At 35.9% G+C, this 16,630-nt stretch overlaps 1 protein-coding gene across 2 annotated transcripts in view; it reads left to right on the forward strand.

Annotated features, from left to right (window-relative positions):
• The window catches only part of CHIC2 (cysteine rich hydrophobic domain 2), a 36,527-nt gene extending 24,701 nt beyond the window's left edge, over nucleotides 1–11,826 (forward strand). Inside the window, exons 4-6 of one of the 2 annotated variants that reach the window (XM_065404909.1) lie at nucleotides 6,310–6,366; nucleotides 6,533–6,592; nucleotides 9,782–11,826. In XM_065404909.1, the coding sequence (XP_065260981.1) occupies nucleotides 6,310–6,366; nucleotides 6,533–6,592; nucleotides 9,782–9,832 (168 nt within the window). In that variant the 3' untranslated portion in view covers nucleotides 9,833–11,826. Of the gene's footprint in view, nucleotides 1–6,309; nucleotides 6,367–6,532; nucleotides 6,593–9,781 lie in introns of those variants that run through there. The other variant, XR_010561439.1, reaches the window with a different exon arrangement.
• Nucleotides 11,827–16,630: the final 4,804 nt, after the last annotated feature.

Consider the following 16,630-nt stretch of genomic DNA (forward strand, 5'->3'; position numbering starts at 1 on the left):
ACTGGAACCCTGCCAGCTCAGTGTCCTAGCCACCAGGCTATAGAGTCATTCAATCTCACTCTGGCCCAGTGACTGTGGTTCACCAGAGGGGAGTTGTGGTCTAACAGGCCAGAGTTGCGGAGGATTAAAACCTTTCATGTTGCTTAGGGAGAGGAAGATCATAAATGGCTTTTTTGTCCCCATCTTTGCATGTACATCCCAAATGTCTCCCACCAGTGCACCTTCCATGGGACAGCACAACTGCCTTGGTAGGCAGCAGGCTCCCTTCCATGCTAGCCACGTCCCATGGTCCCATATGCATCCCTGCTTCTTCTCCCTAACTCCACACAACCCATCTCACTCCTACCAGGGCACCAGGCTGTAGCCCCTGGGACGTTTGGATTGGTGGAGCAGGGATATGAAGTTGTAGGGAGACCACAGTTTTGTAAAGAGTGCATGGAGTAGTGGTGCTTGAGCTGAACGGGGAACCTGTGGTGGAATAAGCAGAGTGGAGGGGGGCTACACTCTGACGAATGGGAGAATCCTCTGTATTCTACTTCTTTCATCCCAAGTAAGCCCAATGCGCCCTATGCCCTTACCAATCCAGCTTTTAGGTATTCACATATATCTTGATGGTAGATGAGGGTTGTGGTTGATGGTGACACTCATTGGCAGAAGTGTGTTGAGGAACAGGGCTGTGGGAGATTATGGGAGGAGTCAGCTCTGTGCAACGCCAGTAGGAGAAATGGAACGGGGGGGTCCGGCATAGGAAAGATATTAGAAAATCTGTAAGATTTCTCCAGAGACACACTTGCTTAGCTTACAGTTAAGGTTGCTCAGGTGCACAGCCTCTCAACACAAACCATAAAACCAAAGGAAATCACAGGTACATAATCCAACTGCACACTTCAGTTGCGCGTTCAACTTACCTATCATGCCACCCATATCACCCCACAACTACACAGACCTCCCTAGATTCAAATGAATGACACTGTGTTGATATACTATAATGCTAAACGCTAACAGTTAACTCTCTACAATGATATTTTCACATGATTACAAAATTCTCTTTTCATAACTCTTAACTGCATTACTTTCTCGCAAATTTCCTGCACAGATATCATCCCTCAGTTGTTTTACTTCTCTCACTGTATTACCACCATACCATAGTTCAGATATAACAACCACATGTTTAACTGTTCCCACAATCTCAACCTAAACACATTTCTCTAACTAATTTGGTAAGAACTGAGGTAAGCATTTGGTTGTAAGAGAGAGGTCTATGTGGTTTTTTTGTAATCTGGGATGGTGAGGTATGTTGAAAAGTGGGGGTGAAATGTATTTAACTTGTGACTTCCTTGGCTTTCATTGTGTTGGTAGGATGTGTACCTGAGCAACTTTAACTGGAAGCTAACACATATTTGTATGGAGATAAACAAGAAGTTGTGTGTAAAATTTCCTTTTTAGGACGAAAGGAGCCTAGGTCAGGGTACAGATAAGATAAGGAGCCTTTCTGTCTAGGTATTTAGTACAACTCCTGTAAGGCCCCAGTGTTGCAAAGTCCCAACTAAGAAGTCAAGCACACGCATAAGTCTTTGCAGAATCAGGCAAAAACCATTATCATTTGATTGTGTAAAGGCTTATGTAAAATAAATGGTGGTCTTGATGCAATTCTTTTTGGATATGTTAGCACCCTTGTTGGCAATTTCAGGAAAGAAGCCAAAGATCGAATGGACATGAAAAATGAACCTGCCTATCAACCCCAGAGGAATGTGAACAAAATTAATGGGTAGAGTGAGAAAGCTGCATTACTACTGGCCTTGTCCCTGTTCTGTTTGTTGAATAGAGGGCTTCATTCTCCAGGACTGTCACTGTTACCATTTATGAACAATATAGTCCTCTAAATATTTACAAAAATGTAATATGACTAATCCTTAGGAATCCACACCTTAAAGTATAGGGAGGTACTCAAATAACATGATGGGTGCCAGGTTATTATAATTTAATATTTGCATTGCAGTAACACCTAGAGGCCTCCAACAGGAATTGGGTCCACATTCAGCTAGATGCTGTAAACATGTGTGTGGAGAAGGGAGTAGGTTAACTTGAAATTGAATGATACGAGAGTTTATAGGATAAGTGTTAAGCAAAATTGTAGGATGGGGTATGTTGTGTTCCTTTCTGTCTTTATTCCACAGAGACACAGAGGCTTGGACTCGTGGATGGAAGCTCCACCCATACTGATCATTTGGAATTTAAGGGGTTTGAATTTGAAGGATCATTGTTTGGCTCCTCAGGAGAGGGGGATCTAGATTGTAATCAGCAAGGGAAGCACTGCGGAGGTTTTACAAGATTGCTTTCCCTAGTGGAGTAAGAAGTTGAAGGATTACTGAATCCAACTGTTATGTATGTTATGTTTGCTCTGGTTAAATAAGTTTAGTGGTTTTTCAAACCCAGTAGTTGGAGGCATAGTCAATCGGTGGGTTTTGAAGAGATCTTCAGTAACATAGAGTTATGAAAAGCAGCCAGAATCACTGACAAGAGGAAGATTAGAGGGGTAAAAGGGCTATTCTGATGATCCAGAAACACCAGTGTTGAATAAGGTACAATCCCAGGAAGAAGCAGGTTGTCGCCTCATATAACAGAAAGATCTTACAGTCTACGTAATTTTGATAGATAACACTTAATTGGTGGCTGATAATGACTTGTCACACTCATATCGCACCTGAAAAACCACACAAATTAAATAACTAAAGAAACGCAACATAGCATTTTAGCTAAAGGACTCAACTTTGCTCCCTTTGCAGACAATGGCAAAACTCCCATTGACTTAAATGGGAGCAATATCAGGCTGAAAGTGTTTATTTTGGCTTTAGATTGCCTGGTGGTTGGCGGAATAATTTTTCAAAGGAGGCCATCAAACATGCACATTTTAGAAGCTGAGTCAACTCTAACTGCATGTAAGAATTTAAGCTGCTATGGTTTCATTTTACTGAAATGTCTCCTTAAATTCTACATCCAGCCAGTTATTTGAAGATGAATTTGTTATGCCACTTTTTTTTTTTAATGGAGGGTAAAGGTCTTCTGATTTGTCACATCATCTGTCTGTCCTTTAACAATTTTTAAAAAAAAATTAAAATCAACTTGAATTGGTAGTTTAGTTTTGTTGCAATATTGATTTTAATTTTTTTTTTAAATGGGGACAGTATGAAATCTTCCTAATAACTAAAGCCTTCTTCCACTTAATTTGTGCTTTTGTTGCTACTAACAAATAATTTGCAGTATGGGTTTTCTGTACACCATTGATAGGATCTATGTGCTTGTCATCCCAGTATGCTGGAAATGTTACACTCAAATCAAGGGTTCCTTTCTGGTTTTGTATGTCCTCACCTGCTCCTCACTGTAAATCATTGAGATGTCAAGTGTAGTGATTAATTAAGCTGCACGTGCAAGTGCTTTTTTTCACCTGTCAAGTAGGAAAGAAGACTTGCTATAGACAATTGTGTGATGCTGTTTAATTCACTTCTTTTTCCCCGAGCTGTGGAGTTTGCAGTAATGTTTTACATTTAAATTTTCATTCACATTTTTATAGCTGTAATTCAGTGTTGGTTTACGAATTTTAAATCTCACAAGGCATATATATACAGGGGGATATAAAGTACTATAGTAGCAGTTTTACATAAGTGAGCAAGACCAACTGTATAATATAGTGTTATCAAATGTTATATAGTCAAAAGTGTATTAGTTAGAGTAGTTCTAATTGGAGACAATAGATTACAGTTTTTAAATAAATTGATTAAACCTATGCCACTAGTCTAACAGGTTTAATATTTGTGGTGATATTTTTACTGTAATGAAGGATTTTTTAAATATTTTATGGAAAGTACTTTTGGTCCATTCTGTGTGCAAGATTTTAATATTGTATGCTCAGTTTCTTGTGTGTATGTATTATATGCCTTGTATAGTACACTATCTATCTATATGTGTGTGTGTATGCGCACATGTGTATGTGTACAATTTTATTGGAATTTGGAAAGCTTGAATGTTTGTTCCACTCTTTTTCAGGCAAGTAGTAAAATTAAATTGTATTGTGATCTTAATCTATTATTAAAAGGTCCGGGAAAGGAAGATTACAAGGTAGATTCAGGTTTTGAATCAGTTTTGCCATTGGTTTAGCAGCGGGTGGGCAGGCAGATGCCTGCTCAGAGTAGAACCTATTGCCATTTTTCACCATTGATAGAGTAGCCTTTCAGAGTCAATGAGCTCTGTCAATGTGAGCTTGTCAAGGCTACAACTTCATAGACCTGAGAGGCGGTTTGAGAGGTCAGCCCTTTTCAGGTTTGCTGTGATGCAAATGAACTTTAATGCTTAAACAACTATTGGAATTTTTATGTCTGCTCCTTGTTCTTTTTTCTTCACAAAGTCATTGACGAGACATTCAGTGCTTTTTAAATTGGAAGTTGCATTGTGCTAAAGACCTAGTACAGATTTACGGAGGGCTGAAAGCAGTTAGATCATGTTCTTTTCATGGTGCGATTAGAATCAAATCGATTTCCCTACAGCCTTCAGCATTCAGATGGCAATTTTAACAAAGCTTGGGGGCTAGACAAGGGACAAAACGACTGAACTGAATGTTAATTACACTCTGCAGCCTTATTTTCTTTTGATTTGGAGCTGACTGGCAACTAAATTAACAAAAGTGTGACCATAACTGCTGCCCTATTTTCATTTAAAAGGAGAGCAGACTCTAAAAGGCTATCTTTACAAAGAAACAAGTTAGGTCTGCTGATCATACTTAAAGGACACTGTCTTAAAAAATAGTACTAGTTATAATAATAATAATTAATAATAAACAAAAAGAAACCCTGAATTCCAAAAACTGATTAAATAAATTTAGTCACTGACAAAGCCACCTCTTCTTGTAATGTCTGCTTTTAAAATATAATGTAGTAGAAACACAACCCAATAATGATTATTCATAGATTATAATTAATTTATTTTTAATCATATGACCATAGCTCAGGCCTAAACATGTTTGATGTTGAAAGATTGTATGGTAACTAGGGAGCAAGTAGCTGACTTTAAATAAATATTAACATTTTGCATTTGAAATGCCAAGCCAATCATTTGAAAACAGTTGTTTAATTTTTATTTTATTCAGCTCATACTTGCTTGACACACAGATTTCTAGTTTGTGATTGTTAGTGTTTGTTTATACTACCTCTGTTATTTTGCAATAATAACAGCAAGATGCTTCCCACTTCATCCCCATTGCTTTGTAAGGAAGCTGCAGCTGCACTAAGTTGCAGTTGATCCTTGTCAGTACTGCGTCCTTTTGCACCTGCAGCTCTGTTGGTCTCATCTTAACACCTGGCATCATGAATTATCCTCTTTTATTCGTACTTGCTAGCAAATCCCATTAAGGGCTGAGCAGTATACATTGCGGCAGTCAAATGACCATAAATGTCAGAGTACATTTCTAAAATGTAAGTATAACTAAATTATTATACTCAGATACTCAAAATATCTCTAGGCGTGAAGCTGTACTTCAAAAAGATCTCTGTTTTTCATTACATTTTGCATACATGAAGATTGAGTGAGAAGTTATTAGAATTGCATAGATGCAAAATTTCAGTTGTAAAGATTTATCAAGGTTTAGATTTCAAAATATCAGAATTCTTTGCATGAAATGTCAAATGTAAAAACACAGATATCCACATTTTGAGAATCTGAAATATTGGTATTGCACTGCATTTTTGTGTAAATCATAGATTTTTTTTTTTTAACCACTTAGCATTTGTGCAAGTTACCATCTTAACTTTCTATATTTGGATTTTCCTGGCTAGTTTTCAGAGCTAAAGATATAAAAGATTTTCTTTAAGGTGTTGGTTAGATAGAATATTAGATATTTATACTTGACCTCTTGCATTACAAAATAAAGTTTATAGCATCTTTCAGCTGTTCAAATAGTGACATTTTGGAAGCAGTATATTCACATTCTTACTGAGACTTAAAAATTGTCTGAAAATTGCTGTTGAGTACTCTTAGGAGACATTTTTAAGTCCAAGCAATTAAAACATATGTATGAACCATTGTGCTCAAAAGTTGTAATGCTTTTTTCACATTGTCCCATAGTTAATTTTTACTTTTTAAAAAGGGTCATTTCTGCTCTAGTTACTGTTTAATACTACAGAAGTTTTGATAGTATTGCAGACCACCCTGTACTCAGTCACTGTCCTATACCTCTCCTCTTTTCACACAAAAGCAGCTGCAAAACAAAGTTTTTCTAAAACCAGTCAAGAGTAAAATTCTTTCTCATTTGTCTTCCAGACACGAAGATCGATTGAGAAGTTATTAGAATGGGAAAACAATAGGTTATACCACAAGGTGAGTGCCGCAGGGAGCAGCTTCGTACTGTTGGAGTCTGAATTGCACAGTATGGAAACAGATGCTTTTGTTGAACGAAAAATATGAAAGGTGGACAAATGGGCTAGTCTGTGTGCTGCAATAAAATACAGCTCATTTTTCTTCTTTTTCTTTCCTCCTTGTCTAGCTGTGCTTGCATTGGAGACTGAGCAAAAGGAAATGTGAAACGAATAACATGATGGAATATGTAAGTTAAAGGGCTGTTTTGTGAGTTTCTCTATTAAATGATCATTTATTTTGCTTCTGATCTTATTCTTTTCATGATTATTAATCAGTAAAGGTGTCAGGAGCTTAATCGCCTGAGTGCAAGGATTTTCTACGGTTCACAGATGCATGGTTTCATGTGCAGGACTGATTTATAAAGTTATGAATGACTTGAAAACAAGGCTTCACTGTGTTCTGAAAAATAATAAATTAATTGCCAAGATAAAATAGCTTGAACGTGTGTTGATGGAGTGTGAAATTTTAGATGCTGTATAAAGAATAACCACAACTTTGGTTACGCAGCAAGTCAGATATGGCTGTTTTATATGATGCTAATCAAGTCTAAAAGTATGGAAGAAGACCTTTCAGCTAAGCTGTTGGAGCTTAAGAAACCTTTAGCCTTTATAGATATTAACTGCCCCATATCTCAACTGTCTTGAAAGTATCTTTATCTTTAATAGGGTTACTAAAATATTTTTAAAATCAGTCTTATAAGTAAGCTACAAAAGACACTTCGGTTTGGTTTTTATTCCCTAAAAAGTTCTCAAGTTATAGAAATATATACGCTGAAAAGTTGCATGCCTTCTACAGTCAGTCAGTATGGGATTTCAGTTTGCTCACCTAGCTGTTTTCTTGCTCTTTTATTTGTTTTCTGTTTTATTACTGTTTTCAAAAGCTTTTGAGTGCAGTCAAGGGAGAATGAGTGTGGTGAGATGAGTCTGTTAAATTGATTAAATCATTGAAATATGTAGGATTTCCTTAATAGGAGAAGCGAGTGGGCCAGGAAGGGGTTAACTATTGAAAATAAAGACTAACCTGGGAGAAATACTTAGGATAGCACTTCTTAAATATGCATGGTCTTTTGTTATGTGATATTTTGTCTATTCTTTGAAACAATAAAGCCTTCATAGACAGCATATAAAAAGATTGGTTAAAATAGTGTTTAAATAATTAGAAATTATCTTAAAATCATCTTTTCGCTGCTAGCATTCCCCTTTCTTCCATTTTCACACTAAATCCTATTTCTAGCCTGAAACATAAAAGATTTTTAATGTCTCTTTTCACAGAATAGCTCTATTCACTAAACTGAATAAGTAGATTTTTGTATCATTATCCATTATATAAAACATGTTAATTTATGATGAGATGCATGATATTTCACTATAAAACGAAAATTTCAGTAAGCTGTTTTGAGCTGACCTATATGACGATGTCCTGCTTTTTCATCACTGAATGCTTCTGTTTTTCTACAGAAGTAGTTAGCATTGTCACCTCAAATCCTTTACAGACTAAACTGAAACTAAGCAAAAGAGGCTACAGGTTTTTTTTATTAATTTTGGAAGGTGGCTTATTAGAGTTTAAACAAATGTTCACCTTTTATTAGGTGAACTTGTATGAAATTATAGTCACTTTTTATATAGTGGACATTCTGTTAACTAAAGATTTTAAATCAATTGGTCTACTTACAGGAGTAAAGTTAAGCTTGTGCATAAGTGTTTGCAGGATCAAGATCTAAGAGTGAGAAATATTTTTAAAAGCTTCTAACAAGTTAGCTGTAGAAATATTTAATATAGTTATTTTAATCCAACATTGATTTTCCACAGAACTTGTGTTCTATTCTTTCATCTGTAACTAGTTAAGATGCTGGTCGTATTAAAGCTGTTTTGAATTTTCCATTTATAAGTTAACTTTAAAAAGAATTGGGGGAAAAAATTAAGCTAAGACTTTAACAAATGAATGCCAAAAGTGAGGCTTCCATATCCATATTTAGGCATCTAAATAGGGCTTGTCTACAAGAAGGTTTTATCTGTTGGTCTTGATGCTAAAGAGCGTACAAGTTGTTTCACTCCACCAGTATAAAAAATGACTTGCACCTCTTCAGCTTATTCTAGTTTGAAACATGGCCTGAATTTCAAAAGCACTCAGCAGCCCAATTGAGGGCAGTGGTGCTCAGCATTTTTGAAAATCAAACTATTTACTTAGGTGCCTACATTTATATTTAGAAGCCTAACTTTAAGGCTTTGAAAATCTTGGCCTCAGTGATCAAATCCGTGGATTAAACATCCCCTCCCTCTCCCCCCACACACTCATACACACCTTTTTATAAAAGACAGATGAGGCATTTATCCTTTAAACAGCCAGTTTTCTCCTATACACCCAAATGTACCTACCGAGTGTCAGCTTTTTGTCTGTTTCAGGTAATAGGCTTTTTATATGATAGGTTTTTGATGATGAAACGTATTAGTTCAGAAACGTTTAGGAATGCAATTTTAATTGATTAGAAGAAAGGCTACCTCCTTTTACTAGTGTGCTTTGAATTGCACAGTTAGAAACCAATAAAATTCAATTCCATTCCTTTGTTGAACAGAGTAGAGTGTTAGGAGTCCCAATCTTACTGATGTGTCAGTAATTTTATGGACAATTTTATGGAGGAGGAAAGTTTTGAAAGGGTAGTTTTTCTTAAGATGCCCTTCAACACACACTAAGGGATAGATTATATTCAGATATGTTATATTGATGGCCTCCTATAGCAAAATGGCTCACACATTAGAATCTAGGTCTGAATATTCATGTTGAAACATAAGTCAAGTTTCTTTTTACCTACCTGAGAATTTGTTTGATACGGAGATGGCCTTGAAATATGTAAGACAGAAGTTTAGTGGAATAGTAATTAGTACTTTTTATGGAAAATCATTGAAACTATAAAGATTTTTTTTTAATTTTCAATTGATTGCAAAACTGAACTGAACTGAGAACAACTGTTGATAGTTTGGTTATAAAGTTATTCTTACATGTAGTCATCTTCTCTTTTTAACATTCATGTCTTTACATTTTGTTAGAAAAAAATTGAGCCAGTTAGCTGAGTTTGTCAATGAATAATTAGCTGGTGGCTTATTTTAACATGACCTATGAGCCATACGTTTCTCTATCCCATCTGATACTCTGGCTGTTAAGGTTTACTGCCCTTAGATAGGCACATGATGTGTGTGTCATTTCCTAGTGGTCCCTTACCTAAAAAGGGTAGCATGGCCCTTGATTGTTCATTCCTTCCTCTCTCCCCACATTTTTAGATAATTGTAAACAAATTTTGTGAGTGGTTGCTGTGATGAATTTCAGTTAATGGATAAGACTGATGCCAAGTTTCATTAAATTTGTTTTTCTTTTTATACAGGTCATTCTGATAGAATTTTTACCAAAGACACCGATTTTTCGACCAGATTAGCATTTGCTTTATTTATAGAGACTTATCCAAGTATGTTGTCTTTCCAATGGTGCCTTGCTTGGTGCTCTCCTGGTGGTGATATAGCATTGGTTCTACAAATTATTGTGGTGTTTTTTGTTCTTTTTGTTTTTTAATAACAGCATGTTCTAAGTGCATTTTGTCAAAATTTGCAAAAGTCATTTCATGCAAATGTTAAGTACTACTTAAGTTATTACTTGTACTTATTATGTTTGTTAATGTATCTTGATTTTCAGAGAGTCTTTTATGTGTGTGTGTGTATATATACATAACATAAATATACAGCTGAAAATAGCCTACAAGCGAGCAGACTTTTTTTAACCCATAATACACATAATGAGTTGACTGTAAATTGTGGAAGTTCTTTTAATCTTTAACCTGTATACCTAAGTAACTTCTATGACCCTCTCCAGATTTTGCCTGTGACATTCTAGTTGTATATTTTTATTTTCCCTTTTTTTGCGGCGGGTGGGGGAACGAAGGGAATATCAGCCAGCCACCTCTACTGGGATAATAAGCTATGCTTGTTTGAAACTGTCCATTTTGGAACCCAAATGTCAATGCACCATTAGAAGTCTCTGTGCTCTTTTGTGAAGAAATCTATCAGCTGGTTCTGAAGAAATTCTACCTTAAAGGTTAATAAACCAGAATTCAAAGTATTTTACTTAGACTAGAAATATCATGGAAAGGTTTGCATGCATCTAATGATTACTAGAGCTCAGGATCACAAAAATACATTAGTATTGCAACTTATAATGTATATATCTTAATTCAGGTTAATGCCATGTAACAGCTTTACTCTTTACTTCTTATTGTTTACCAGATCTTGTACGCAAGGGTGCAAAAATATTTGTTTCAGTAAATTTATTGTCCCAAGAAAATCTTTTTCGGGTTTTTTAGGTTTTTTTTAAAATGCATTTATAACCTCACACAGGCAGTTGTTTGAGAGAAATCTTGAAAAATACAGTTCCAGACACAAATGCAGACGGATGCCATGTATCACAAAATTAGTCAAAGCAGGGTACACTGGACAATAGTGAGAACTTAAGAAATGTATTGGATAAATATTTATTGCACCCTGATTTCTTCCCATTTAGGTTTACAAGGTTTATTTTCTGCACAAATATGATTTAAAAAAAACCTGGATATGTGATGTATGCTTGGGTCAGGCCAGTTCTATTTCATTCTGTTACTTATCTCACTTGGTTGTACATATTTTCATATATGTTTGTTTTTAATAGCTACTCAGTAATCTTATTTTTTAGTTTGTTCTTTTTATGTCTGGAATTACCATACATGAACATTAATGTATGCTAAGAAACTGTTCCTCATACATCTGTGGTAGCAAGCAATAATGTGAATTACTATGACAAACAAATATAGTCTGCATAATATTCGTATGAATGAAAAGTTGATATCACTACATGAATACCTTTCTCTTTTTACTCTTTTAAATACAAGTTTCATTTCTCATTAATATATACAAGTACCTGGATGTTATGAACTATTTTTGTATACTTCAAAATAGTTATTCTCTATAAATCTTCACTAGCGAATGTCGTATTCATTGTTTGATATTGGGAGCTGTCTAGAAAGGTCAAGGGTTTTCTCTGAATTATCTTAATCTGTGTTCTCTATATATGCCCCAGACTAGCGATCTTCCATTACTCAGCTTTTATCTATTGAAGAAAGGAGCTCTTGTGTTTTTTGTGTGAGCTGCAGATATGCTTTACTGTTATCAAAGTTCTCAATGGACTGTATAAAATAGCTCTTTCATAGACGTATTGTTGAGTATCTGTTATCCCTTCCAGTTCTCCATTGGTATTTCATTAATGAAGAAGTGTCTGAGTGGCTGAAAGATTTTCACTTGAGGCATATCTCTTGTAAAGTTTATATGTGGTACTACCCTGTGTTAACACAAGAGCCATGACTGCTCAAGGTGTCAAATTTGTATTAACCAAATGGATGTCAGTCTAATTTTATCAGACTTTGCAGCTCATTTTTGAAACTTCTGTATCACCCTTTGAATATCTGTTGTAGAAATCCAAATTAGAGCTTTTGTAGATCAAAAACTTTGGAAATTCCTTGATATGAAGGACAAGTCAAAATATATGAAATGCTCTAAGGGTAAGTCTACACTTACCGGAGGGTCCGGCGGCAGGCAATCGATGTTCTGGGATCGATTTATCGCGTCTGGTTTAGACGCGATAAATCGATCCCGGATTGATCCCGGAAGTGCTCGCCGTCGACGCCGGTACTCCAGCTCGGCGAGAGGAGTACGCGGCATCGACGGGGGAGCCTGCCTGCCGCGTCTGGACCCGCGGTAAGTTCGGACTAAGGTACTTCGAATTCAGCTACGTTATTAACGTAGCTGAATTTGCGTACCTTAGTCCGAAGTGGGGGCTTAGTGGGGACCAGGCCTAAGAAGCAATTCTCATCACACTCAATGTCGCTGACTTGGGTTGGCCTCCAGAGAGACTCAGGAGTTTGGGATCATTGAGGCAGTTATGGCTGACCAAGATTTTTAAATCTTTGTGGTTTCTCCTGTCAAAGTAGACCATTCATCCAGTAGTAGTTATAAAACTTCTTTACACGAAACCCTTAACCCCTGAACAAAAATAATAGAAATTGGAGATGGAAAAGACCTTAAAAAGTCATCAAGTTAATCTCCGTAGCGGCCAGTAGGGATTTTTTTAACATAATTTCTAATGTTTTGTCCAATCTGCAGTAGGTTTACGTGTCTCTAGCAATAGTTTCATTTCCTATGAGTCCAACTACCAAAATTAAACAATTTATAGTTTGGGCAGGCCACAAGACAATGATAAGGAGAAAAGGGAATCAAAATGCTACTTTCTTTTGCAGGATATTTTCAGGCTGCCCTTTTATAATTGAAAAGCAGTTAACACACTAGACTAGTCTGCGTGTTAACTGCTTTACAATGATAAAGGATAGCCTGAAAATATCCTACAAAAGAAAGTAACCTTTCTGATTCCCTTGAACTAGTTATCTTTGCTTGAACTGTGAAGGCTGGATATACACTTAAGATTTCTCATTTGTATTCTTTTTAATTAACACAGTATCTAGTTATGCCTATTTAACCTTTAGCATGAAAAACTGGTGCTAAGGGCATCAGTAACTGCATTTGAAAGTTATTTTAGATAGTTGATTGTAAATGCAGTTGCCTTTAATGGTTTGGCCAGGATTTCTCTTTCTTTCCATAGTATAAGCAAAGAAAATCAGTTGTCTCCATCATCAAAAGATGCACTGTAGTTATTGGGGAAAGGTTCCCACTCCAGAGGGCTTTGGATCAGGCCCTACATGAGAAGTCCTGATGGTATAATATATCTGCAAGAACCCTTAACAGTTGGCCATTGGTTAAGGTTTGAAGCTTCCAGTGCGATTTGCAGAGTTTGCAGTGAGCTGTTAATCAGAGGAGGGAATCTTTATAGATAAAAGTTACATAAAGCTATTAAGCATTTCAAAATCCCTTTGGTAAGGGTACTTTTTAATAAATTTTACAAGTAAATCCAAGAGTCCGTTACACCCATCAGAATAACAGAACTTTTCATTACCATATGCTGTGGATTCTGAGGACTTGCAGTAGTAGAGTTCTAAATATCATAGGAAAGGGTTAAAAACTGTTTTCCCCCAGATAGTTACCAATTTCAGTGTTGCTAACTCATGATTTTTATCACAAGCTCCTGGAGGCAGGTGATTAGGTTAGAATCTCAGCTTTTTTTTTTTTTTTTTTTAAAGTAAATTTCTAGCCCTCCTGTTTGCAGGTAAAAGTTTGAATATATGAACCCTAAAGGCTCAGAAACTAGAAGGAAAAGGAAAAGAACCTCAAATTTATTTATTTTTTTAAATCAAGAGACATTTAAACAAATCTATCTTTGAGGGGGAGTGACTCATGATTTTTAAATACGTGAGGTTGGTAATCCTGCAGATTGCTGATCCAGAAAGCTTAATACTGAACAATTTAAAGAGATACATAAATGGAACATGTACCTCTTAAGTCTGATAACCTGTGCCTGCAGGAAAAAACAGTGATGGGAAGGACTTTAGCAAAATAAATAAATAAATAAATATTAGTGGCTCTAGTCTACATTTCAAAGCACTGCATTTTTGTAGATAAGGGCCTTCTCCCTTATCTGAGGTCAACATTTTGAATGTGAAGGATACTTAAAATAAAGCAAGGATGCATCCTAGTCTGAAAAGGTGTCTTGGATTTATTGTAGCAGCCCAGTAGTATGGGTGGTGCCTTCAGCTGGCTGGCTTTGGATCCATGACTAAAATCAAGTTCTTGCATAGATAATTTGCTATTGAAAGGACAGTGTTTCAGAAGAGAAATCTGTATTCATCATCATTACTAATTTGCTCCAATTTCTGTGATTCTTTCCCCAAAAGCATCCTTCCCATCCTGTTATATGTACACTATATAATGATTTTGTTGGCCACACTTAGATGAAAATGTAATTCCTGAGGCATTAATAGGAAAGATAACAGAGCTAATAGGCTGAATAGGCCTGTCTCCATGAAGGCTTATTTTACAAATTGCTTCCCAGAAGGTTACTTGGACTTTAGTATGCATGACTATTTAAAATGTAATCAGCCTGTGGCCAAGGCAGCCCACTTCACTGTGTGGTGTGAGGATGTTAAACACAATGAGCATTTTAGATCACCAGATAAGGATAGATGAATTCCCTTGCTGTAAATGCAGAACCTGAATATTTCCAAAGAAGACTAGTTCCACATTGAAATGCTTTCCATATGCTTCCCTTTTCTATAACAGTTATGTGTGCAAACTGGGTGAGCCAGGATTTTCTGGTATTGATAAATGCAAATGTTCTTTTTGCTGGGAGACTTAATCAGTGGGTGCCAGTGGAAAAAAGTGCAGTGGAAGCAAATGCTCTTGCTACTGTGTGATGTGACTCGTGTGTCATATCCTTAGTTAATGCAGTGCTCTAGTTTGCCGCCAGATTAATATATTCAGCTTTGTTAGTAACACGTGTCTAACTTTGGACTTTGTTATTGTCCACTGGTATAGCATAATTCTTTGCCCCTGGAATCTCCTGGAAAAATGAGAGTCGGTGTGATTTGGTATGTTTTGAGACTGGTTGTTAAAAAAGAATCCTCTGAGTTATGTGTATTAAATTTAATTTTGTCAGTGTATATCCCCACCACATCACAGCTGGATGAAATGGATTTTTTGTAACCTAGATTGTTTTGTTTAATTGGAAGACGCTCTTTTAAAAGTTCATCCAGGCTTATTTCCTTTGATATTGCTTCATTAAAATCAGCTTGTCTTGGAGAAAATGAAGTTACACTCTCCCATTTACCCTCAGGAGTCAAGCATTTGTGAAAGTTACAATGAGGCAATGGTGCAATCAAGGTAATTGTAATAAATTTTAGTTAGGAAGGCAAGGTGCAAAAGGCTGAACATAGAGCTTGGTAACAGAACTCTGAGTGTACTTCAAAATGGGTTTCTTTCTGTATCAAACGGTATTGAAGGATGAAGGTTATGTCAAGGCTAATTGAATCCCTTTCCTGAGCTTTTGTAGACAGTGTTCTAATTCCCACTACATTTTGGGTCTCCAGCAAGTGCCTCATTAACCTTTTTGGCTGTGCCCTAATTGATAGAGATTTCTCCAGCTATGCTACTTATGAGAAACACTTCCACCTTAAAGATAAACCATCTTCTACCTTTCTGTTAACTGGGTATCTTTAGTTTAAAACTTAAGATATCTAGCTCAAAAAGGAATCATGGATAAAAGCGGGGCAGCCTTAATTACACACCAATCTTTTCCAAAGCTAGAGCCTGTAATGCATGGTTAATTGTTTTCAAAGAAAAATCTTAACTTGTGCATACAGCTTCTGTCATGTGACAACATATATAAAACCCAAGAGTTAGGATCCAGTGAGGATAGCTTAAATTCAGGTAAATTAAGTAGATTTTGTAGCTGGTTGTCTTTATTGAAAAGGAACTGTTAAATGTTCACCTTTAAGAGGCAGATATTACATTTTTAATGGTCCCTACAGTTTATTTTTCTCTCTGTAACAAATATTGAAAATTACTTTGCCTCAAATGTCAAAAATTAGGATTCGTCGTAATCTAAAAATTTTGTTTCAATCATTTTTATTTTGTAAAAATGGGGTGGTTAATCCATTTTATAGACCATGCGTTAGCAGCCTTTTATAAATCAAAATATGGTGGTGCAGTGTAATCCTAAAATACTTTAAGGTGGGTCTGCGTATGGAGGAACTTTCTTAACAAGCTTTAAAAGTTAGTTTATGATCTCTTATGTTATGGTTGCAACACACTGTCTAATCCATGAGAATATGCTTTGTATATATTTTAAAATAGAAGGTTTTTTTCAGAGAATAAATTGTTTCAAGGAAATTCGAGTAGTTGAGTAGTTCAGCATTAAAATGTGTAACTTATTCGGTTTCCTTAAAAGACCTAAATTTTGCAGTGAAAATGCTGACTTAGGTTCAACTAAAATAAAGACAATTTACTGTAGATTGTATGGGCTAAATTAATCTCTCTGTAACTCAGCTGATTAAGTGAAGTTCCAGAGAGTTACCTTTGGCTGTATATGGTTAGTAAAATCCTGTGAAACACATTATAAATCAGTAATCCTAAAAATGACCTAAGAAATCTGTCAAACTGGCCAAATAAACAAACTTGTTAAAATAACCACACTGCATCAGTCTATGTTAAAAAAAACGAAAGCAATAAATGTACTTTACATTAAGATTTAGTAGCAGTCTCCCAAATAG

Source organism: Emys orbicularis, chromosome 5, assembly GCF_028017835.1.
Source record: "Emys orbicularis isolate rEmyOrb1 chromosome 5, rEmyOrb1.hap1, whole genome shotgun sequence".
NCBI lineage: Eukaryota > Metazoa > Chordata > Testudines > Emydidae > Emys > Emys orbicularis.